General features: G+C 44.0%; 1 protein-coding gene across 1 annotated transcript; it reads right to left on the reverse strand.

Annotated features, from left to right (window-relative positions):
• Positions 1 to 1,388: 1,388 nt before the first annotated feature.
• Positions 1,389 to 25,308, reverse strand: LOC104567633 (disintegrin and metalloproteinase domain-containing protein 9). Its single transcript, XM_088534065.1, has 19 exons — positions 25,272 to 25,308; positions 24,590 to 24,672; positions 23,745 to 23,809; positions 22,841 to 22,919; positions 22,040 to 22,116; positions 20,109 to 20,304; positions 16,196 to 16,270; positions 15,732 to 15,803; positions 15,039 to 15,208; positions 13,978 to 14,053; positions 13,122 to 13,276; positions 10,455 to 10,623; positions 7,693 to 7,785; positions 7,291 to 7,483; positions 6,361 to 6,466; positions 5,950 to 6,133; positions 5,281 to 5,358; positions 4,304 to 4,483; positions 1,389 to 1,430 (listed from the first exon to the last, which is right to left on the reverse strand). Exons 1-19 carry the CDS (start codon positions 25,306 to 25,308, stop codon positions 1,389 to 1,391), a joined length of 2,130 nt encoding a protein of 709 aa, XP_088390191.1.
• Positions 25,309 to 25,992: the final 684 nt, after the last annotated feature.

Here is a 25,992-nt window from a genome sequence, read left to right on the forward strand (position 1 = left end):
AGTGTGCATCAAAGACGTTTTACTAGATGGATTTTTAGAGACTTTTGATGTGATGGGTGAGCTTTGAAAATGCGTTGCTCAGAACTGAAAAATGAAATGAGTGAAGGCTGAGGTTGTCGTTCCTGAATTTGCTGCCAAAGGCGCAGACCTGCTTAGTTTTGTGTGAGGTGACAGCCCCAAATGCAGAAAAAAGGCCATTCACCCTACTTCACCTGGGGGAGGCATCTGTATTTCTCCAAGACACAGAAGCAAGTCTGTTGTGTTCTGTTATAAATGATTGCCACGGAGATCCCAAATCCATGGAGAGCAATAAATCAGGAAATTCCAAGGCAATCCGGTCTGCCTCACAGAGATGATGTCCAGGAAAATGGCCAGAGGAGCTGGAGCTAAGGGACTAGATGTGTATGTCATCACTGAATGTGGATCAGAGAAGCTAGGTTTTGTTTTCCATTTTTTTTGCTTGCTCCAGTGTCTACAAATAAGAGGAGAAATTCCTTGGATGCTGATTTGTACAGTTTACCCAAGACTTGCAGATCTTTTTGCTGTGCGGGTTCTACCAGGACCTTGAGAACATGCATTATCTGATGAAGAAGCACCTCACTGTCGTGGTTGCAGGAGAGGTGATGCTCAGTACTGCTTCTTTGAGGGGTATGATGAGACATGTCCTTGGATGGATGAATTGTTGGAAAATTTGCTAGACCTGCCTGTCTTCGGGACCAAACTTGGCCTCCCTTCAGGACCAAGTTTGAGACTGTGAAAGACTATTTCCCTCTGGCGCAGATAGTGCCAGTCACTGTGACACGTGAGGGAGAGGGTGACATAACGTGGGGTTTTCAGGACCTCCCTGTGAGCAAAATACCCCACTGGGACCACTGATTTTGCGCTGCAGTCGTTGATCATCTCCATTTTAGAGATGGGAATGCAGCCACACTGCAAAATCAGGTGCTGCTGTGAGCTGAAAGTAAGTTGGGAAGGGAATTGCTGCTAAAAATCCCTGGAATCTTTGATCTTTTTACAGAAAACAGTGTCTTTGTAGCTAAAATGCAGATACACAGATTTTTCTCCATTCTTTGTTGTTGTTCAGCTCTTGAATACTGAAGACCTCGTGCACATTCCTATGGCCAAGGAACCCACTGAGCCTCGTCCTCTGCTGTGCCTCTGCAATCCAGACCCGCACAAACTGCAACGTGTTCATGGAGGAGAAGCTGTTTATTCCAGTGAAGGTAACTTTGTTAACAGAAACCAAACTAATAGGTGGGATTTGGTGTTGTCCCCCGGTCGCCGCAGAGCTGGAGATGCACAGGGCTGTTCTCAAAGCATTTTGGAGCATTTGGAGCAGGTTCCAACCCTTGCAGCTCCCATGTCCTGGGAGGAGGCACTGCCCTGTCTTACTCCTCGAAAGGACTTTCCTCCATCTCTGCTTGAGTCATCTGAAAAGAGAAAGCATTAAGGTCATCACAACATAATCTGCTTAATTAGAGGTTATTATTAATGGTTGAGGGACCAGTATTTACGGATTGAAGGATTCTGAGACAGTTGAATTGTTTGGAAGGATGCACTTCCCTAGAACTACTTCCTGCTTTCCCTAGGATGCTTAATTAATGCATGTTTGCTGTCTTTAACAGCTTTTCCCATTGAGAACATGTGCAAAACTGCAGTAAAATTCTTATATTGCCTGTCCTCAGCAGAATTCATTTACCTGCATTTCATCAAATCTGGCCCTTTTAGACTCCTGTGACCTGTTCAGAGTCAAACATGATGCACTGACAGCAAAGGTGGCAGATTTAGCATACACTTCCTAGATTACCTTTTTCTGCTCTCATTTATTTTATGAGTTATGCTAATACTCTGATAAAAATCCCGTTAACCTTGTTATCTGTTCAAGTGAGCAGTCTTTGCTGCACGTTGAACGCTTGATTTCATCAGCTCCTTCTGACAATGACTGCCATACTTTAATTAATCGACTAGTTTTTACTGCCTGTCTGGTTGAGTTTATGTTTCTGAGATGTGAGAACAGACATGTGGCATAGGCTTCTTCAGTGCTATTTAAAGAGAAATACAGCTTTTCCCCCCACTTTTTTTTTTTCCTGGTCCAAATCTCTTGCAGTTTAGGCTCCACACTTTCTGTTCTGTCTACAATAAATGAGAAAAACAATGCATGAATTGTGGTTTGCTTGCATGCATTTCAGGGTTGTATCAAATATCCCCTCAATCATCTCTTCAAATCAAACAATGCAAATTATCATTTTTTTCCTTGAAATTCATAAATCCCGGCAGTCTCTCTCCCTGCATTCCTCATTTTGGAGAGATTTTGGATTTATCCTAGTGCAGACTTGGTGTAATCACAAAGTCTGAATACAGCTCGAAGCAAGAAGCCAAATTCATTCCTGTTGATGTGAACCTAGTGTTTTTATACGCAGCTTTCTGCAGGTGTGCTGCAAGGTGTGTGTGCTCTTTGGATGTGTTTCCATTAGCTGTTTTCAACATGCACTGGAAGAACTTGGAGAGCAAAGTTTACCAAGAAAGGAAAAAGGTTAGGAATATACTCAGAGGTTACATTTTTTTCCCCAAATCCCTCAAAAATCCTTTTTCTAAATTGGTGGTGGGATGGCACCACTTACTCTCCTCGGTGGCGGCGGCTTTTTACTTGGTTTTCTGTTTCTTCTAAATCGGCATCTATAATGTAAAGTAGAAGTGTTCAGTGAACATGAACTTTGGGTAGTGGTTTCATGCAGAATAAGATGCTCTAGTCTGTGGAAAAGCACCTCATGCAAAATATTGGGTGTTTTTTTTTTGAAATCATGTTCTGCGATCTGGATTTTTAAAATAATAACTAGAACTCCGTTCACCAGTGTAATATTGATGAAAGATGATTGTGTTAAGGAGAGAAAACTTTATTATATCCGCTCTGCTCTTTAATATAGGATAGAGGTAACTAAACTGGCTATAAATGAGATAACTGGATGCCAGACAGTCTTGCTGCACAGAGCAGAACAAACCTCCATGTGATTTTATCCTATTTCTTGGCAGAATAAATGAACCCAACACATCTCAAGCATGTGGATGTGCAGAGATCATCTAAAATAGAGTGTTGCCTTTCAAGTTCTGATTTGTCCCTGGCCAGAACCATGTTCACATATTATTTCAGCTAAGCTTACAAACCATTGGACCCAGGACAAATGTGCAGAACAGTGAGATAAGCAAGTGTTTATCCTGCACACACTGTTTTACACTCTTTCAACTTTTATGTGTTTCAGTAAATAAATGTAAAAATAAATGAAAATTAACCCTCAGGAAAAGAGAAAAAGACGAGCTATTTAGAAAAAGCGGAACTTTCCAAAAATTTGTTCTGAAATCAGGCAAAATTTGTATTTCAAAATTTCTGTGGGAAACTTTTAAAGACATTATGCTGCATTAAAAATAACTGGGGGCCTCAGCTGCCATTTCTGCATTCCAGGTAGTTGTGACAAAGAGACCAGAGTACATTTGGTTGTGTTACCTTGAAATGCTGGGAGCCCTGATTGGAAATTGTTAGAAGTGCCTCAGTTTTGCCAAATAATGTAGCGAGGGAAGGGGTTTTACCTACCTCTGAAACAGCTGGGAGATCTCAGCCCTCTTGCACAGCAAAACACTCGAAACCAACAAGAATAAAAAAAGCGCTCCGAAGGTTTTCCCCATATTCCTTGCAACTCCCTCCACTGGAATGAGAGAGAGGGAGAACGTTTTGCTCCGTGCACCTTGGATATTCCCGACACAGAAGCAGTGCTGGTGGAAATGGCAGTTTATGGTATATGTGCACGTGTTCATGGATATAGGTGCTCGCAAGCCCGCCTGAGCTGTAGTTGGAAATACCCAACTACAGTGCTGAAATGTGAGTAACATGAACGGAATATCTGCTAATGGTTGATCCATTACAGGAGAGAGGATGTGGAGTCTTCATCCTTGGAGATATGTGGGCAAAACACCCTACTGAGCTGGACAACCTGCTCGATCTGATCCTGCTCGAGCAAGTGGATTGAACCAGATGATCTCCAGAGGTCCCTCCTAACCCCAGCTGTTCTGCACTTTTATGATTCAGTGATAACACTCGTTGGAGTAAATTGGTAATCAGGGAAATGCATCACACGGGGCAGCAGGAGCTGAGGGAGGGCGCGGAGAAGGGAGCTGTGTCCCAAAAGCACAGAGAGACCACAGAGGTCGGAAAGAATCTGACATGACTAAATGGTGAGGGAGAAAGAGAAGTTTGAGTGATGTCGTCTGAGTGAACAGATGAAAGGATAGATGGAGAATTGCTAAAGTTGACCAAAAAAAAAAAATAAAGGTAAAAAAGGCAGTGGGATGTGCAGAACGGTCCCATTCCACAGCACTCACGGAGAAGGGAAGGAGGTGGCCCACTGTCAACACTGCCTCCAAATCCTTCCAGTTTGCAGTCTGGAGGCGCCCACCCAAAATCACAATGGCAATTCCTCTTATTGTTGCACACCTAAAAGAAAAGAAAAATATTTTAAGGATAAAGAAATCATGCCCTGGGCCTGTGTTTCTGCAGCAGAAAGGCTGCCAGCACATGGCAGGGGCAGCAGAGACAGGCTGTAGGAAATACGGAGCCTAAGGTTTTTTGCCTCGTGTTTTAACTGCTGCTATGACAGTATTTAACTTATTTTGTGCAAAGGTGATAGCTGCTGCCCAGGGTCACGGCTGTCATGGGATTTATGACTTGTACCTCTCATTAGATGTCTGCCCCATCAGTGAGCTGAGAGCAGTGGCAGCCCTTGATCCATCACCTCATCCTGTCACTGAGGTGATGGTCAAGTGGAAGACGTTACAAAAAATCCATGTGTGAACTAACGATGCCAGTCTGAATATCTGAAATGCCCATATTATGTAGGAATAAACACAGCCACAATGTATGCTGCCATTTCTTTAGCATTTGCAAATGAAGTTTTTTGGACTTTTTTCTCTAACTCTGGCTAATTTAAATTCAGTAGCACAGACAGGTGCGAGGAAGGATGCAGAGCTTCGATGTGGAAGTCGGCTTTCACTTTGAGCGAAAGCAGAAAAATGGGAAAAAAAGAATACAACAAACTGCAGTTAAGAGTGCTGAGCACCTTCAGAACAGAATTTGGGAGGAGAGTTGTTGGCAAACAACAAAGTAAACTGCGTTGCTGAAGGAGGAGCCATTCTGAGCTTCTAACTTTGCTTTTGAGGTACTGCACGCGGATTAACAGTTCATAAGTTCTGTTTTTTCAAAGGATATTTTGTGCTTAAATGTTTTCTACTTACCCCTCTGCCACTGCATTTTTTATCTGTACAGTCATAGTTGAGATACAATGTGCTGACACATGTCCTGTTCAAGCATATCTGCAAAACCAAACGTTTATATGAGTGAAATGGTAAGAGGACAGCAGTTAGGAAAGAACACTGATGGTGAACAGGATGAAAATACCGAGAAACTGCCTGGGGCTACAGAGAGTGTTTTGCGTGCCCAAACTTGGAAGATCTTCATAGCTCCAGGAGACGCAAAAGCCTCTCCTCTGGACAAGACAAAGGAGGAAATGTATTTTCAACTTCTTGGTTTCCAAGTGAGTTGTTTTGGGAAGGAATGGTCCCTCTGGTACTGTGAGATCTACCTCTCCTGGAAAGGCAACCCTAATGAAATTGAAACTCAAGAGCTCCTTCAAAACCCTTTTGGTGGAACTTAGCAACTCTGTTTTTCTTAGCAGTGTTTTTTGCTCCCATATAATAGCAGGAAACAGATACTTGAACATGTCGCGTCCTTGACCAGAATTTGGTCAGCTGCATGGATCATTAGGTCTGCTGCTATTCTTGGAAGAATGTTTAAAATTTTCTCATGCACATATACAGACTTTGACCTGGGGCTTCTCTCTGAGATCAAGAACATTTTTAGGAACAAAATCCCTCTGTTTAACCCTTCTGTCTTTCTAAGGGTACCTTGTTTCTACCACACGATGTGCCGTCTTTCACTGATCCTTCATCATATGTGTCTGGAGCCTGATGAAATTCCAGGCCCCAACACAAGTTGTTGTTCACGGTAGTCTGCACCACGGTGTCACCGTCCTTCCTCACCGGTATCTTCTTGATGTTGACACACTGCACTCTTCCACACAGGATGTTCCTGAGATAGCAAAACAAGCCTCTCTGAGCACCCTTTGAACCCCTCTCTGAATTCAGCACTTTCATTTGTGTTTCTAACCCTCTCTTTCCATGTGTTTTGCTCATTACGTGTGTAGAGTGGCAATGCTGATATTTATGCCCCAGTCTTGCTCAGCTCCTGGATACCTTCTGGATATTCATACTGGATACCTGGATATTCATACTTTGATAACAACCACCACCACTTACTCTTCTAGACATTTAGTGTAATACGTCCCATTCCAGCCACAGTTGCCACATCGGTCACCTCGGACATTCACTTCCCTGAAGCAGCTCAGCGGGGCACGTCGGGCAGCTGTGAAACAAGAGAGAAAAGTCAGGAGTCTGTGGAAAGAGAGGGTCTATCAGCACCCAACCTCTTCCCTCCTGATTTTTGTGGTCCTTCTGATACCACATTCTAATGAACCATCGGAACGTTGCGGAGAAAATTTCCAAGTCTCAAGGTACTCCTCCCACTGCAAATTGAAATGAAATTTCTAATCTCCGTGTGCTGGTGAAGGAAAAGGGAGGTTTTTCCAAGTTGGTTATAAAGCACCCTCAGTCCCTCTTCCATTTGCACCCTCACAGTTTCTAATCCAGGCTCTGATCATCTTTTAAGCAACAAAAAACACAAGTTTGAGGACACAGCTATAAGAAATGTCCTACTGCCCAATGGACGTGGGGCCAGACCAGTGCTCTGAGGAGCCTGGGTGCCTCCGACGCTCCCCTGGGACATGGTATTTAAGGAGAACATCCGAGCAAGGCTTCCTGATTGTGTAATCCATAATCACGTCGCCCTCAGCCTTTTCTTTCCAACCCAAAGCGTCCGCATTTTTAGTCTCTTTGCGTCTGTCTTTGTAAGACCGTCCTCCACACGCCTTGCCTATTTTAATCCTCTTTCTCCAGGTTTTCCTTCACTCTAATTGCGCAATACTCCAATAATACTTTTTAAAACACCCAGTGATTTTACGACAATAGTCATATAAAAAGATAGAGCAATAGCAGCCTATAAGCAATGAATCTGCAGCCACTGTGGAAAAAAAGCAGACTCCTTCAAAGCAGAGGAAGAGGCGCCGAGAGGTGACACAAGACTAACTGTTGTCTTAAGGAGAGTGCTAATTCTGGCACGACAGGGCTTGCCTTTGCCAAACAAAGCCTTGCACTGCGCCTCGTGGTTGCGGCAGTCCCCCTCGTAGCAGCGGTCGTTGTCACCGCAGGGGGTCCCGTCTTGCTTGAACACGTCTGCGGGGCAGGAGGCAGAGCTCCCGTTACAGTACTCGGGCAGGTCACAGGCGTTCCTGGTGTCTCTACATAACCTTCCTGCTGTCTGGAACTGGAAAAAACAGCACAAAAAAGCTAAATATAAGTGTTGAAGTTTCTTTGTCAAGAAGTCTGACAGTGTAATGACTGGCAAGGGCCTAGGGGGACAGTAAACAAGGGGACAGTAATCATGGCAGCTAACTAAGAGCTTTGCAAAGCAATCAGATCCTTGTTTCAGCCTACAGCACGAAGCCGAGAGCGGTTGTTGGTGCTACAGCGTACCTGGCACTTGTGACAACAGTCTCCTCTATAGCAAGCAGCCCCGTGCGCCAGCAGGCAGGTGGAGGGGAGGCAGCAACCTTCTTGGAGACACGTCTGCAAGGAAATAATCACGGAATCACAGAGTCATTAAGGTTGGAAGGGATCTCCAGGGATCCCCCCGTGCAGCCCCTGCTCCAGCAGGGACACCCAGAGCACGGGGCACTCGGGCGCATCCAGGCGGGTTGGAGATCTCCAGAGCAGGAGACTCCACAGCCTCTCTGGGCAGCCTGTGCCAGGGCTCCGGCACCCTCACACCAAGGAAGTTCTTCTTTAAGTTCCTGTGGAACTTCTGGTGCTTCAGTTTGTGGCCGTTTCCTCTTGTCCTGTCGCTGGCCACACGGCACCGTCTCAGCACTAGAGTTGCTTACTGGGATAATCAGCTCTGAAGATCATATTTTTTTGAGATTAAGAAACATGGCATTAAAGGAGATTAACAAAAAACATCTGCCATTTTCTGCCACTCTAAAGTCTAACATATCTCCTTGTCTATTTTTATTCTTTTTTTATTATTTCTTTTTCCAGGGAGTTCTGCATCAAAAAGAAATCCTGATTGCACGTGTGGAGCAGGCTTCACACAGGTTTCCTATGGCTATCTGTGCTCTAGAACATGCTTAAATTAAAGTTTCAACACACATTTTGCATGGAATGCACGAAGTCATTTGAGAATCTTCGAAACACCTATTCATTAGTTGTTTGCATCGGGAGTGCTCATCCTCTGACCCCTGTCACTTCATCATGCAGGATATTTGGGGCATCAGGTGCACAGCATCAGTGCAACAACCAGGCTTTGGGTGTCCGTGGTCAGTCAGGAGACTCCTTTAAAACAATACATCTTTTTTTTCCCCCCAATATTAATGCTTCCATCTCATATTCTCTGCTAATCAGCCCATCTACCTGCTTCACAGTGCTGCTCCTAGGCTAGGTTAATTAGTATTGACAAAGCACTTAGAAATCATCTTGAGCACAACAGAAGAGATTAATCTGCCCTTCTATCATTTTCACTGTTTTTCCTCCTTTCCTTCTTTTCCCTTTTTAACTCTTTCATCAGTAACGATTTTTTAACATTCCTAATTCCAAATCATTGGAGCTGATGGAGTCTGAACTTTGTCATGTGAACAAAATTACTATAATTTTAAGGATACCTGGAACGTAAGGATATCTGCTTTATACAGATAGCTGGTTAATGGCTTTTCAGCACAAAAGCCAGACAAGAGGTGGGAACAGTTACAAACTCATCATCACCCAGATGCACAAACCCTCACAAAGAGGAGGGTAGTGGAGACATTAGCAAAGACCAGAACTCTCGGGACACTGATGGATGGGCCAGTGCGGGAACTACTCAAGTACAATCTTGAGGAGGTTCAACCAGAACTTGGTAACTAATAAGAAGAGGGGAAAAAAGATTGATACAGATCTAGAAAGACCAAACTTAATATGTGGCAGTTTGCAGGGAATGTAGGACTGTATGAAACTTACTGTAGGTTGTTTCAAGGGGATTTTGGGGATGTGCAAAGCTTTTTCTGAGATGGTTACAAGAACGAAAAGCAGGAAAAGGGAGAGGTTGAGGTGGATCGGGAAGGAACAAGCAAAGGAGAACAGTGAGGAGGGGATCAAAGGGGTTGGTTGTGTGTAAGGAAGCTCCTGGTCTGTGCTTGGGTGGTTGAGCCCTGTGGTCTGTCCAGTCTTCTTATTAAACTCCACTAAATTCCTGTTCCTAGTGATTTTCGGAGTGAGAGTGCTCAATACTTGGTGTGTATGTGTGTGTACGTGAGCCACTAACCAACTTCAAGCTTCTACTTTTTTTCTAACAACATTTTTGAAAACAGCTGGACCCTTTTCACCAGGGAGATGAAGGATGCTCAAGTCAGGCCTGGGTATAATACACATGCAGCTCTCTCATGTGGGAAACATAAGTACAAAGGCTAAATTCTGGCTAAGTTACAAACCAGCTACAATAACAATTACACAAAATGCAAACAAGAATTCCTACTGGGAAACTCAGCTTTTCTTGAGTGTTGTAGGGGCCTGGTTCCTAGAATTACAGCTGTGAGGATAAAAACATGCAAGAATGCTCTTAAAAGCACTCTTACAAAACCCTTCCACTGACCTCAGGGTAAATATAATAGAAGAAAGAAATAGAATAACTAGAGAAGACGATGGAAATATGGCAAGTAGAAACGATGTGTCTGTAGATGGAGCAACTTGTCAGCAGAGGTGTGTTCCTCCTGTGGAGTCTCCTGCTTTGATGTAGCACTTCTCAAATACTTTTATTTTCTTCAAATCTTTTATACCTATGAGCATTAGCACAACCAGAAGAAAACCACCTTCCAGGTTGGGTGAGATATGGAGAGATTTTGCTTCTGGGCTAGCAATGGAGCTGCTCTTCCGTGCCTCATGGATTCCTTATCGGATACTTGCAAAGAGAGTCTTGGTCTGCATGGAGTCTGCTGCAAAAGCTCTCTCTGTAGTTATGCAAAACCCCTTGAATTTAACTCCAGATATGCTCTGCATGCGTTTGCACAAATAATAAGCATTTTGGACACACCATATTTGGGTCAACTCCCACTTCAGGAGTCAGCAGAGGTGGAAGCCACTGAGCTCATCCGAGTGTGGGACTCTCCACTGATCACTCCTCCCCATGACTCATCTTTAGAGTTGAGACACCAGAATTTGAGTAACACAACAGTGCAACGTAGATTGCAGTGCAAGCTGCAATTACCTACCTCATCCCTGCCACAGTCACATTCTTCCTCCTTTTCCAAGACACCATTGCCACAGTGATCAGAAAGAAACGGTTTCAAGGATGGTATGTTGAGAAGACACGGTCGATTTTTGGTTACTACTTGATCGTAATATTCTCCCATAGTACAGTTACTGAATGCAAAGCAGGATCTATAGGAAAATAAAAATACTAATTATATATAACCATGCCACACACGTATAATAATTGGTGGACTCAAAGGACAGCAGGTAGATTAGCTGGGAAACAGAAGTATGGGAGAATATGGGAGAAATACTGGAGTTTTAGGGAGACAAAACATTTCCTCACACCTGTTTTCTCTTATAAAGATGTGGGAGACAACAACGCTCTGTTGATGAGCAAGTTTCTGGTAGTGAAGGCGCAGGAACTGAGACATCACAATGACCAGAAATGGAAACCGTGGGACATTTGTTAATTCTGAATGACACATGGAAGAGAAAAGGGTTGGAAGATGGAAGCACCATGGACAGGGTGGTATCAGGTGCGAGTTCTTCCAAACACCTGGAGAGGAAATCACTGCATTTGAAAGAAAGAGGAATCCCATTGCTTTTATTAGAGAATAAATAGAGAAATCAAACATACTAGATAATAGAGAAAGTACTAGGCTAGAGAAGCTACATATAACTGGCATGCTAACCAAGGGAAATAATGAGCTACTTGAATAACAAGCTATTCATGAAAGTGCAGAAGTGGGTGATGATGGTTTCCAAATGCGAAGCTTATTCCGTAGACAAAATTTTGTAAAAGAAATTTAAAGCAGTTCACGATCATCCGAATGAAAAAGAAGAAAAGCTGGAGGAAGATGGTAACATAAAGAGAACGGTGCAGACATCAAAGAAAGTGTAGATGGGACCCAAAACTAAATAAGAGCTTGTGCTCGGGTTTGGCAGGTGTGATGTCAGGCAGCGTTTCTAGGACATCAGAGCGGTTCAAATAAGTAACAAGACTGTGCAGATACCTTAGTGCCATGCTAATGACTTCTATATCTTTAGGGAGAGGAATGGTCAGACAAGATCGACTAGGAGCAAGAGTTGGCATCATGGGCTAGGTCAGAAGCAGTAACAGATGACAAGGAGGGATGAGCTGGAAATACATTTGCCAGGGATATACACAAACTCGAGTTATTAATATGGATATGGAAATTACTGCAATCAGAGTGCGTGCAAGAGTCACACTATTTTCCAAACATATCAAGTACTATGCATACAGGAATTAGGGAAGAAGGGCTGTCTAAACTCAGAGATCTGGAAACAGATTCATTTAATCGGTGTGTTAAGACAATAAGGTTGCTATTGGAATGGATAACAGCAGAGGCTGAAGGGTTAGAGATCCATGAATTGCAATTCTCCATTTGCGGAAGCTTTTACCCTAGCCCTGGTCTGCTGGGTTCTCCATCACCTTGAAGTCACCAAGGAGGAACTGTCAAGGGTTGAATCAGAACTGGTGATGGCCCCATCAAAATGGCTCTTTCTGTGCCGTTATTATTGAGGCAAACACAAATTTGGTAGAAGACTTCAGCTTCTCAAGTCATTTCCATCTATTTGGAGGCTTAGTCTCTGAGAAAGAGAAGGGTTTAAAATTGTCAGGAGCAAGGGTAGAGCCTGCTGCTCTCATTTTTGCAGTATGTGCATTTCAGAGAGTGGAATAGAGATGAGGCATTTTTCATCCCAAGAAAAGTCTTTTCCAAAAATCCAAAATGAAGCAGCTGTCATGGCCTGGTGAAGTTTGCTAGATCTTGGTGGACTTCAGAGCTAAGAGGGATGATTCTTTTCTATTGACGTTGTCACAGACCATAAGCATTATCCATAACATCGGGAGCTGACCACAGGAATGTTCCTGCAGTATCATATGGTTATTTTGCAGTATCGTATGGATACTTTGATGCTGAAACAGCAGAGGTTGGTGTTTGAAAAGTATCTTTGGGAGGTATTTCATGAAAGAAAAATAGGGGGGAACAAAAAGACCAGCCTAAGATGATGCCTATGAAGGCATCTTGTGGGTGAACTCAGCCCTTAGAGATAGGAGTGATTTCCTAGTGCCTTGGGGAGCATGAGGAAGAGGAGAGCAGGTACCAGGAATGCTCCTTCCCTGCCCAAGGGGCTGTTTCTGGCATATACATTTTCACAGGTGGCAACTGTGAGGAGGCCAGCGCAAGAGGAAGGGGTGCTGTAAGCCATCCACCTGCAGGGAGCTTCAAAACCAGCAGGAAGGAGCTAAAAACAAGCTGGGGATTGGGGAAAGTGTGCTTAAAATAAATGAATGGCAAGATTTTCTGTGTCCAGGGGAGCCACGAAGCCAAGGGAAAACTGAGGTCTCCTTTTATCTAAATATCTAAATTCATAAAATTTTTAGGAACTTGACAAAAAATAATTGGGTCATTTAAGCTGGAAAGGACCTCTGGAAGTCTACATGAGGCCAGACCAACATCTCCAACTTCCATTCCTCTGCCAAGGTGGGCTGGGACTGAATTTAAGGATGCCGTGGAGCAAGGGACATACACAAATCCCTCTGGAAATGGAGCAACGGCAGCAGCCTGATTTTATTAAGAAACTCAGTTAGAAAAAAAGGAAATTACTGCCAGCAGGGAGCTGGATCTCCCCCAGAGCCATGAGAATGGAGCTGTGCTCACCCCGGAGACGTCCGCATGATGCATCCTTGCCGAGTGCAGTTGCAGTTGCAGCCTCTGTCCTGAAATACTTTGCTGTCGTCGTGGCTGAAACCCAAACTGTGGCCCATCTCGTGAGCGAGTATGATCACGTTGCTGATGGTGTCTCGTCCAGGGAACTGCATGGGAGAGGGAAAAGCAGAGGCACATGTTTTCCAGAGAAAGGGAATATCGACGCCGAGAACTTCACGTCCAGCTTTTAGGGGTTTGCTCGGAAATTTGGGAAATCTGTGCTAGCCGGGGACTTGCAAACCACCATTAAGGACCCCTAAACAGAATAGTTCTAGCGGAGCATTAGAGAATGATCCTTTTCCTATCTCATCTTTAAGAAAAGACAGCAACAAAATCAACATTATCTCATTTAGATGCCCAATTTACATGTTGATAATCAGTAAAAGTCTGCCCCCAGGAGGTGCAGAATTAAATCTCAGGCTCTTCTGTAGAGATTCGATACAGTCAGATCATTCCCAGCACTCACATAATAATAATTTCAGCAGAGAGTGATCAATCAGAGGCACTTTTATTCCTAAGCATAGCCAGTGCCGTCTGTCTTTTGCAAAGTAGTCAAGGGGTTAGTTGCCTTATTAATTAAGAAGACTAACAGCTAATTAACAGCTAAGAATTCAAAATGACAAACTCCCCACATTAGGGTAATGCCATAGGGTAAAGTGCCCAGCCGCTTGCCCCGACCCAAACTATAAATACACTGTGGAGTGCCGAGTCCTTGGGCAAAAATATGGCCAAAAATGTATTAAACTCAATGATGAGATAACGGCTCCGTGTTGGGGCGGGTAGTAGAAACCCTCCAATTTCTCCTTACCGAGACAACACCCATGGAGTTCATCTGACATATGGTCCCTTTCCAGGCAAATCCTAGTTCCTTGTAGTACTGACCACTGTAACATAAAAGTTTGGAGCGTTAAAAAAATATAAACCAACATTGTCTCCAGAATAGGATGCATTGCCTAAATTAGAGTTGGAAAAGAATAGTTTCAGGCAACGTTTGTCATCCAAACACACCGCCAAGCTGGACGAGCCGTGCAGCAGCCATGGGCACATCTCTGCAAAGCAATGTCTGATTTTAGAGATCTTCCTAAAAGTTAGCAAACAACAGGTAAGGAAACTTGGTGCTTATCATAATTTCCCAGCAATTCTGGATGCAAGGGAACATAGAAAGAGGTTATGCCAATAAAATGCAATTATTCAAAATGGTTTTAGAAAGATTTGACAGTATATGTTGGATTTGTAACAAAAATATGCAGTAAACTTGAGGTATGCATTTTATCATGCTAAAGATTTCCCCTTAAAGAGAAGAGAACAGTCAGAGCAGCAACAAAACGATAGGTCTTAAAAACCAAGCGAGTGAAATAGGTGCTGTCTTGTTTGAGGTTTAACACCATCACCTTAGGAAGAAGGTTTAGCTTAAATTGTTAGCTGTAAACCATATAATGCTGAATTTGGGTATCTAAAAAGGAGTGGCTAGCATGTCTGCAAAAATAAGTAGCTTAAAAGAATTTGGTTATTCTGGTTTAAAGAAAAGGAAGACTGGAAAAACAGACTGACAGACTGTAGATTAATAGACAACATGCTTAAAATCCCTCTTGCAATAGATTATGAACTAAAATCTCTGCTAAAATCCCTCTTGTAATAGACTATAGGCCAATAGGCTATTTTAAATCCCATATGTATCAATTTAAATGCATACTTATTAGTGTATGGATTAATTAAGATATGACATTGGGATATCACCAAGATGAAAAAAAAAGCCAAAATTTTTGACAAAAGATTTGAAAAATAGGGGAAAATAGGGAAAAATAGTCGCCCTGCTTATCTCTCCAGAACCAGTATGTAAGCTGAGAGGTGAAAACGGAGGAGTCTTACACAAGCAGCTCGATATGGTCGTAGTTAATGCGACCTACGGCGTCCCTCTGGCACCACATGGAAAAAAACTGCAGCGTCTGGGCCAGGTCCGGGGTGATGGTCGTGTGGTCCATGTCGTTCCACATCTCCACGGCGCTGATGACGATGTGCAGCTTCATGGGGCGGTAGACCTGGAAGCGGAGACCGCGTCGGGCGGGTGTTCGTGCCAAAAAACACCCCTATCAGCTGCTGTTTGCTTTATTTTAGGGCCTTGTATTAACTTATTAGGGCTTACTGCCTGGCTCGTTTTGACTTCCCCATGGCTGAGTCGGTGGCTGATGCGGCAGCATTTTGTCAGCATAGCCACATAGGAAAAGCAGAAGAGGAAAACTGATGTTTCTGAGGGCTCAAAGCAAGGAGGGGATGAAGGGAAAGGGCCACGAGCGAGCAGAAGGCGTTTAATAACATGGTGTATATTCCAAACCAAGCTTTTTAAAGGGATATTTTCAAAATATTTTAAACTAGCTTCACTCGCACTTGAAACAATTTTTAGCAGTTGAAGCAGGTTTTGTGCCATTCAAGAACACGTCGTTTTCTTGCAGAATAACTCTAATCAAACATAGATTATTCATTATCTCTTAGACAAAGCACCGCATTTAGCAGACAACCAATAGAGCAAAACGGCCATCACGGCGATTCATTCCTTAAACTCACCGTGTTCAGGATGTTGTTTATGGAAAGGATGAGATGTAACATCAGGGTCTCATTGTAGTGATTCACTTTGAACTGAAAGAAGGCAAGTGTTACAATCTCAGGATTCAGACAGAAATCCAGCGTTGATTGCTCACCCCTTCTGTGTCTTGATCAGCTATTTCCCAGCCTAAATCCCATTTAAACGCATCAGGCATAACTGTGTTGTGGAATTTCCAGCACTGCTGCAGGTCAGTGAACCACACAATTCTGGGGGGAAAGCTCTGTGCATTGATGAGAGCTTCTGGAGGTAACTTCTCAAATATATATATACACATGGGCTGAGTACAAGCAGTTCCTCTTCGTGGCAAGGAAATGTACTGCCAGAAGAAGTGTATTCACACAGCAGGATTAAATACGAAGAGCTAATTCCAATATAGCCACCCAGTCCCAACAAAGTCCCGTGGCTGTAACTTGGTGGCACTTACCAGCTCTTTGTTTGTTACGAGAGCTAATTCCAAATATTTGATGGACACCTGCAACTCGTGAAGATTGGAAACTTCCTGGAAGTGAACAAATCACAGCAGAGCTAACTGTAAACTCAGGAATCTTTAAACTCAGAAATTTAAACGCAGGAATCTTTAACCTCAGGAATCTTTAACCTCAGGTAAACTCAGGAATCTTCAAGTGTATGCCAAATTGCAGATCAATGGCAAAAAGCAGGTGGCATTATCAACAAATTCAGGATTTCCCTGGTGTTGATAAATGGAATACAAGACACCCTGTGCGAATTACATGTTAAAGAAGGAAAATATTCATGGGTGCTGAGCCTTATCAGGGAGAAACCTGAAATATTCAGGGCAGAATACAGTAACGGGTCAGCTATCCCTGGCATGAAGTGTAATAAATGGCACTGCTCATATTTGATATGTATATATGCACACACACATTAGTTATATAATACATTATATATATATAATACTATATATATTACACTATATTTATGATATGTATATTATATGTATTATGTATTATATACCATCTCACTGTGAATTGCAAAATGTTTGTACTTTTTATTCCTGCTGCTCATTTTTTTTTATCATTAAATCTGAAGAGAGGATAGAATGGAGTCAACATGTTCTCACCTGCATCAAGAAGTTCAAGACTGAAAAAAAAAGAGAGAGAATTGCTGCAGGAGTCAGAGTTGTCCTGAACTGAAACTGTTCAAGCCACATGAAAGCCTCTACATTAATTCTTAGATTTGTTTAATTTTACACAGAACATCTGTGTGATACAACAAATGGGAATACGCACATTGGTGGACCCAACTTCTGAGTCAGAAAGGTGCCATTCACTGAAGCTGGATCCCAGCAATCCCTGGAAATAAGTATTTAGTATTTCTTGCTGAACTCTGGAAAATGGACCTTAGAAATTCCCTGGGGTCTAAAGTGGCTCCCGTCTTCTTGCCTGGGATAAAGGAATAGCTGCAGAAATCACCGTTCATCCTGTGAAGCTCAACTTGGAAAGCTGGGGGCGACCACCATCATCACCCCTCCTGCGTGAGGAGCTCAAGGAAGGACCTTGGCATGAGGCGGACGAGTAAAGTGAGGGCAGATACGGAGTGACACCGACTCATCCCTGATTCCTGACACGCTTTCATCTGCTCTTAGAGCATCCCAAGCTGTGCAAGAGCTGCAAATTCAGTCAAAGTAGCAAGGAGACAAATAAGGTAACTGCAAAACGGTGAGCTGGTAGCTCTGGTGGGAGTGAGGACAAACAAGAGCCTTTTCCCCAGCAACTCTGGTGCGTGTGGGATGGCCAGGGAGGAAGAGTCCGTTTCTACCTCTCAGAAAAACGATTTTCTCCCATTCGGCTGTTACAGAAGTTTGCATTGCTGAGACAAGGATATGGATGACTTAGGAGTCATTTTAAAGAAGGGGACTCATCTCTCTTCCCAGCTGAACAACTACAACTTTATTAATATTCGAAACGATTCCCTTTCTCCAGCAGTTTCCCAGTAAATTCAGTGAAATTATAGTAATTTATAAAACTCTTATTTCCACCATGGTAAGTAATTCTTTCCTCTGACTACTTCATATTATTATCAGAAGGCAGCATCTCTTTATGTCACTATTTCTTTCACTGGCTGCAGTTACAACATGCTGACGTGGGGCAGACTGTTGCTATAAATAATCTGTGCTTCCAGTTGCAAAAATAATACATTATCTCAGCACTTTTGAAAGCAGAAACAGCAATGACCAAAGTCTTCCTAAGTTCTAAAATGCACACATAAATCAAAGCTGATAAATGTTTTTTTAACCAAGACACTTCTGAAAACAACATCAGTAATAGCTAATATCAAACAATTGGTGTCAGTACAAATTAATTGTCTTTGATAGCATGGAAATAGGGTTTCTGAATTGAGAAGAAGCAAGGGACATATGCATTTTGACATCATTGAGCTTGTTTTTTTCAGTCAGTTTAAGCAAACTGACTTTTTTGCTTCCTATAGCATGTATATGAACATCATTAGGAAATGAGATAGGGGGAGCAGTTGTTGCTGTTCATCTTCAGGATGTGAAGAATTAAATGCATTAAATGAAGTCCCACGGGAGTCAGGCCTGGATTGGAAACTGCTCAACATCACCTCGATGTCAAGAGCCGGAGGTTAAGGCAGATTTGCAAACAGCTCAATCAGAGAAGTGCGATGCAAGTCAGGACAAAACTCAAAAAGACTCCACTATTCAGCGAGGGAAAGGAAAGGCAAGCAAAGAGGGTGCAGGAACAAGAGCAGCATCCAGGAGGCAGGTGAGTAACCTTCTCCTTGGTGCTCAAAGACCTCAGCAAAAACACTGCTGAGAGACAGGGCACTTGGTGTGCCAGAGCAGCCACCAGCTGCACCACTAGACAAGATGACCAGGAATAGTTTGGGGTGCTCAACTGCTCCTCTGCTCTCTGCTCGCTTGCTCCTGGCCTCCTTTTTGCGCTTTAAACTGGATCTTTCCAGGACGAATCTGTTAGTGGGGATCATAGAATCATTATGGTTGGAAAAGACCTTCAAGATAAAGCTAAGCCTTGGAGTCAGCCCCGTATCTCTTTTTTATTTAATGCTATGACTGCAATCAAAGCACTAGATCTTGTCGATGTTGTCTTCTGCTGGAGCAGCCTCCTTGTGCTGAGATGGTGGTGCCTCTTGCGTATTTTCCCAGTTACTCATGCACCAACAAGGAAGACTCAAGTTTCTCAGAGAGTTTCCCTTGGACCTCATATCTGACCATGCTTGGAGCAAGAGGTTGGACCTGAGTCCTCCCCAAATCCCTTCCAACCTAAATCACCCCATAAGCCTGTGATGGAGATCAAGACTGTTGTAAATCTGAGAGCACCCCAAGAGCACAGCCCACACATGGAGCTTTGTCCATCCCCAGCTCTTTGACTACGCAGCCCTAGAAGAAGAAGGTCTGGAGAGAAGAGTCTGAGTGAGCCCTGGTCCAGGGACAAAGTCTGCATTTTCATTCTGGAGTCACACAGTAAAAGAATAGATTACCAATAAGATTATCTGATAGAAGTGTCAACTCACCTCTTTATTTCTAATGTTAAAAAGTACACTTTCATTTTAACCAGGACTTTTAAAAATCAATATTTTTTTTTGGTGTGCGATTTCTGAGGTTATCTATCTGTGTGGGAAGGGATCTCAAGAGAGGATCAAACCCAGGACAGGATGAACTTTACCTGACCAATCCTTCAAGAAGTGTTATTTAAAACTAGTCTTAAGGGGATTAAGATTCTGCAACCTCCTCAGGTAATTTATACCTAGTTTGCTAATTAATGATTAATAAGACATCTGAAGGTGGCTTTTCTTTGTGGTCCTTGCATCTGCAGTGATACCTCTCAGCCCAGAAAGAACTGTACAACACTACAGCAATATAAAGAGTTATTAAGCAGAAGAATCACAGAATCATTATGGTTGGAAAAGACCTTTGAGATCATCAGGTCCAACCGTAAACCCTTCAATACTGTCCTGCTAAACCATGTCCCAAAAGGTGCATTTTCCACCTCCAGGTCAAGATCTCTTCCAGGACTGGTGTAAATGGGAGATGGATGAGTTTGTAAAATGCTTTACTACTCTGTTTGAAAGGAAACATCCCAGAGAAACAGAATTGGGTCTTCTCTTCTCGCTATTATGTTTAGGCATAGCTGTAAGCATGGTTTCCATCTCATGAGACAGTGCTTTGCCCATAAAAACCACCCATAAACCTTGTTAGCTTTCAGACCTGCCAATACATTATAGCTTGAACCCCTCGCAACGTGCCTCTGAATACATCAGGAGTTTCCAATAAACCCATAATTCTTATAAACACAAGCTAACACGCGATACTGCTCTAGCAAGCGAGAAATTCTTACTTCAATGGAATAGATTACACGACTCCCATTTGAAAGGTCTTCATCTTCAAGCAGTTCCTCTTCATCGTTCTCAGGCACTTGGCACAGATGAGGTGGGTCGCTGTCTGGGGCCTTCCGATAAATGAGGTGTTGAAACGTAGAGGAGTTTTCAATGGGTTCGATTTCATACATCAAATCTCCGATTTGCAAGACTCCGCTGTGAATTTTCAAACAGAAAAGCAGATTTGAGGAAACTAAATGTTTTTTCCAATTGTTTCCTAAATATAAAAAGAAACAAGGTGTATGAACCTTTAGAAGAGAGTCTAAACAAATGAGAGACAACCAGCAATTTCATCAGATTTCCCTTGTATCAAATACGACAGAAGACAATGTGATGGCACAGAGGAAGGGCTGCTGTGAATGTTGTTAATAGCGAATTTGTTATCCTACACACACATAGGAGCACATCCATGGCCCTTCCCACCCCATGGGAATCTCCTGTGGTGGTAGAAGGGTGAGGAATGCTCCGTCCTCTCCAGCCCGGGATTCCCAGTGCGACAGGGACAGGAGAGGAGGGATGAGATGGTGCATTGAGAGCACCTAAAGGAAATATTCCTTTTAGCTCTTTCATAACGCGGATCCAGTGGGAACTTAAAAGGAACTCATCAAACACATCTCTTTGGGAAAAAAAAAGTGTCATATTTAAAGCTTAGGATATGTAAGACAGCCATGAAAGAGCAGTCATGCAACTTTGGGGAAAAATGAAGCTACAGTTGAATTTCTTATGTTGAATGAAACTGGAAGGGCAATATAAATTCCCGGTGGGGAAGGAGAAACTCTCCATAAGATCTGCTTATCCCCAGGAAGACCCTGTGGCTAAATAGGCTCAGTCCATGAATAACTATAGGAGCTTTTCACTACTGCCACAAAGGGCCGTTCTTACAGATGCAGTTTGTGCCCCTTTGGTCTAGAGGTCCTAAGAACAGGGATGGAGAAGGGGGATCTCGCAGGGGATCGGCCTCGTGAGCAGCTATTTGCTTTTCTGTAGGCTTGTGAATTCATGGATTCATGGAATTCATGGAAAAACGCACCTAAAGCACAAGGGCTAGAGCTTGGTTTAAAACTTAGCAACTTAGGTTCATCTCCCAGAGAAGCAGACTACAAAAACAGTGTGTATGGGGGAGCAGGAAAAACTTGAGTTTTGTGGCTCACAACGCATTTCTAGCTTGGCCTGCAGCAGGGCCAGCCCATGACTGCAAGAAGGATTTTACATTATTTATTTGTTCATTGATGCACTTTGCTACATCCATCCTTTCCGTGAGCTTTTGGAAAGGTCCCTGAAGTGAGTATTTTTGGAGAAGAGTAACAGCTTTGCACTGATAATGTTGTAATGGGATATTCAGTGCTGCTCAGTTAGACAATGCAGCTGGGACTGGTTCATTTAAAAATTCTCTTAATCTTCATGGGAAAGGTTACACTGGTATTTCTTTTTGCTTGACTATTACTATAAAGTAAATGACTTTTCCAGGAAAGACCTCAAGAGAAATGGCCACAATGTTCATGGACAACCACTGGTTTAATGATGTGTCCTTGGAAGACTGATTTTCGAGAGGCAATGATGCCCTTCCTGCTTTCCAACGAGCGTTCAGAGCATGCAGCATCGTAAATAAATGTATTTGAAGACTCAGAACTCTCCTAAGCAGGAAAGTTTCTCAAAGGAAAGCAGCAGAGCGGTGCTTATTTATTTGACTGCTTTGCAAAATTAATCTTTGGCATGCAAAACCTTCTACCTGCGTGCCCAATGAGAAAAGAATTCAAAGCACCTTCCTGGGACTAGGATTTTATCAAGTCCTGATTTTTGAGGAAATGGGCTCATTTAGAATCTCTGCTTTAGATACTGTAAGGTCTGTAATGTATTTTTTAGCCATGCTCAAAGATTTGTAGTTTGGTACCTGATGCCGAAGCACGTGCTGAGGTAGACGAGGGACCCCGCGGAGCCTTCCACGATGCCCTCGTAGTAGCAGTCCTCCTGCAAGACCCAAACCCCTGTTACTGCTGCATCAGCAGCCCCTGCATCCCCAGCACTTACTGCTCCTCCAGCACCTTTGCAGCGGAAAATGCTCCTATCAAAAAGGTATTTCATAAGCAAAAAATAGAGAAAAAAAGAAGCGAGGATGTAAGATGTGATCAGGGAAAAAACATGAGCTCACGGGGGCAAGAGGGAGCCCCAGATGGCCACGTAAGTGGTACAGCATGAAAAAGAAACATGAAAGTCAAGACTCAAGGGAGAAATCAAAGCAGAGTTAATTAGTAAAGCTACTTGGAAATCAAAAAGTGTTTCATCAGGGTCAAAACAGTGAGGAAAAATATGTCATTTGGTGCTGATGCCCTTAATAATAGAAAATAAAGCATTTTGATAATGAGAAATTAGTCTTTTTTGGTATTTCTAGTGGTTTTTCTTTTTTCTTTTGATGACATAAAATTACACAGATTTAAGAAACTTCAAAACTTTGAAATCAAGTGTTGCTCTGATCAATGTGAAATTGTTTTTCTGTTTCTTATCAGCTCTTTAGGCAATTTCCTTCTTTCTTTAAATAAAAATATAAGAACGGTGGATGTTTAGAAAAATGCCTGAAAAACAGAAAGACGTTTCTTGCTTAGGTTTGTTGGTATAATCAGATGACCCTGCAAGGAAGATAAATAGGAATTTAATTCTACTCAATGTTGTGTCATTAACATATGTCTAAACTTACCTGGATGTATGGATATTCAGTTATCAGGTCTCCGTCTTGACTGTAAGTAAAAACGGGGAGATCCTTGGCTATCAAATTTCTGAAAATGAGAACATAAAAATCCTTAAAATTAGAAACATGAAGAATTAGACTACCATGAAATATCAAATATCCTATGAAGCTGTTTTGTTTCTCCCCTGCAGGCTGCAAGAGATGCCTGGTAATTCACGTGCACTCGTGGTGAGACCCAGACCAGCACCAGAATCTCGGGAGGAGAAATCCTGGCTGTGGGAGCAACTGAAGCTACACAACCTCAGATAGAGCCAATTCCTGGGATTTGGACCATGCGAGGTGGTGACCGGTGGACAAAAAGGTGAGTGCCTAAGACACACACATTTATGTGCTTCCAAAATGCTGTTTGTTTGGACGTAGGAATGACTGTGGTCATTGAGCGTGTGCGTCCAACCTGCTCCTCGTGCATGTGGCTGCGTTTAACATAACAACAGCCCTACCAAACCACATAGCCAACATCCCTGAAAGACCATTTTTCTCATCAAAGTTCCCCCTGCTCCAAGGCTGGGCATCAGGATCCACAGAAAAAGTGAGGAACATCCCCAAGTGCTTCCTTGGGACACCAGGGCTTCCCTGGGATTCCATGGAGAGGGATGCCAGGAAAGGGGTTATGTGGGTGCTCCTAGCACACTGGGAATGCTGCACATCCCCATAGACGATGCAAAAGCTACCTGGCTGGATAAAGCCCAATCTGATCCCGTTTTGAGCAAGAGATGGGACCAAGGACCTCCCTTGGGGGCCTTTGGGGCAGGCAGGGGATGGGCAGTTGTGCTCAACCATGGGGAGCAACAGAGCAGATTAATCACGATAATTAATCTGTGCAAGAGTGGGAGAGGAAGGAGCAAACACTTACTTTGCTTGCACGAGATGGACGATATGGTGGTTTCCTTCCGCTGTTATTAAATACGACACCTCCTCCTAAACCGTTTGAGACGCAGCACGTTAATGTTCTCAAGATTTAATGAAACCTCATTCATTTCTCATGAAAACCCCCTAGTGCCTCTCCTGCAGCGTGTCCCCAAGGGTGATCTTCCCAAGGGAACATCTTCTCGAGGGCACCCTCGCTCCGCCTGCTTACTGCCCCTCATTCCCTGCTGACGGCAACTTTTGGGCCAGGTGGGCACATTTTGGCCTCACATCCCTGATTTTGCAGCCTCCCATCTCAAGGCATTTAATTTTGCCCTCTTAGTCTGCTCCTGAGTGAAACCAACTCTAGCTCGTATAGACCTCGAGCCCTGGATTCCCGGGGCTGAGATGTTTTCAAGGAAAATATTCAAAGCCTTTGATTGGCACAGAAAGGCTCCAGAACACGGCCCCAAACCCTTTTATCTTGTGCAGTGCCGTATCGATTGCTTGGAGCATGGTTCCCGTTTTACTCTTTGCCAAAGGCTCCTTCTCTGGAGCCTCTTTATTTTTAAGAACACCCTTTGTAGCGTTTAAGCATCACAACGATAGCATTTTAAAAGGAGAAAATGAAAAGGAATTAAAAAGCCCTTTTTTAAAGAATTTGGCAAATCAACAGCCACAAGCCTGAAGTGACAAATGCTTCCACCTCCCCAGCAGCCTCTGGCATGTGGGGCTGGGGAAAAAAAGCACATTTTCCCCAAATCCCAAGCAGCCCCGACTCGGACTGGGGATCTGGAGGAGCTAAACCAGGCACTGGCCAGACCAGCAGCAGTTTCCTAAAAAGCAAATGACCTTTGCAAGCGCCCCATCCCTTGGCTCCAGCTTCCTTGGCACCGTTACTTCCGAGTAGAGGATTCTGGACATCTCCAAAAAACCTAGAAGAAACCAGCTGCTGAAAACAGGTATCCGAATACGACCGAGCTACGGTGGTCTCCCGTCAGCTGAGCCGTCAGGAATTGATTTTGTTTTGTGTTTAAGGCAAAAAAAGAGCATTATTCACACCAGCCGATGAAATACTATCCATGCCTGCAACAGAGAAGGAGGATTTTAAATGGAAGCTGTTTTAAAATTTGGCATGTTGAAATTTGCAAGCCCATCTATGTTGAATTAGAGGTATAAAAGAGCTGGCTGAAGAGCTGTTGTTAATACCAGCTGCCAGTGAAGCCCAGGATACAAGAAATTCCAGCAACAATTTTCAAAGGGAGAAAATTAGATGATTTCTGTAATTGCAAGATGATGCCCTTTGATCTCGAGCAAAAACACAGAACCAGAACTGAGGGCGGATCGCAGGAAATGCAGCAGCGGGATTTAATTAATGGAGTTAATTACATCCCGGCCTGCATCCCCCCACCGGTGTCCCCGAGCTCGTGTCCCCAGGCTCCATCCCCAGCTCACATCCCCCTAGCGCCATTCCCCTGTCCTTGTCCCCAGCCCATGCCCCTGTGTCACATCCCGTGTCACCCCTGTCCCTCACCTGGGCAGAGGAGCAGGATCAGCGCCGCGGTCCTCATGGACGGAGGGGACGGACGGAGTCTCCCTGCCATGTCCATGCTGGTCGTGTCCCGGCCAGCCCTGCTGGGACACAGGGCTCAACCCGGACACCCCGGCCCGGCGCCCGCTGTCCCCAGCCCCAGGCCACCCTCCAACTGCCATTTGGGCCATCTGCCACCTCCTGCCATCCTGGTGCCTCCTCCGACTGTTCCCTCCTGTCCATCCTATCCCCCCTGCCATTCATCCCATCCCATCCCATCCCATCCCATCCCATCCCATCCCTCCTCCAACCACTGCTTGGGCATGTTCTGCCACTTCCCCCTGGCTCCATCGTCTTATCCTGTCCTTCCTCCACTGCCACCCACTCCATCATGTCCCCTCCTTCTCCACCTGCCACCCACCCTATTCCACCCCACCCCGTGCCACCTCCAACTGCCACCTGGGCCTGTTCTGCCACCAACTGCCACCTGGCTCCACTTCCAACTGTCACCCATCCCATTCCACCCCACTCCATCCCATTCTACCCCGCTCCATCCCACCCCATCCCACCCTATCCCATTCCACCCCACTCCATCCCATTCTACCCCACTCCATCCCACCCCATCCCACCCCATCCCATCCCACCCCATTCTATCCCATCTCACTCCATCCCATCCCATCTCATCCATCCCATCCCATCCCATCCCATCCCATCCCATCCCATC

Source organism: Tinamus guttatus, unplaced genomic scaffold, assembly GCF_059628265.1.
Source record: "Tinamus guttatus ecotype Peru unplaced genomic scaffold, ASM5962826v1 Tinamus_guttatus_pri_ptg000533l, whole genome shotgun sequence".
Classification (NCBI taxonomy): domain Eukaryota; kingdom Metazoa; phylum Chordata; class Aves; order Tinamiformes; family Tinamidae; genus Tinamus; species Tinamus guttatus.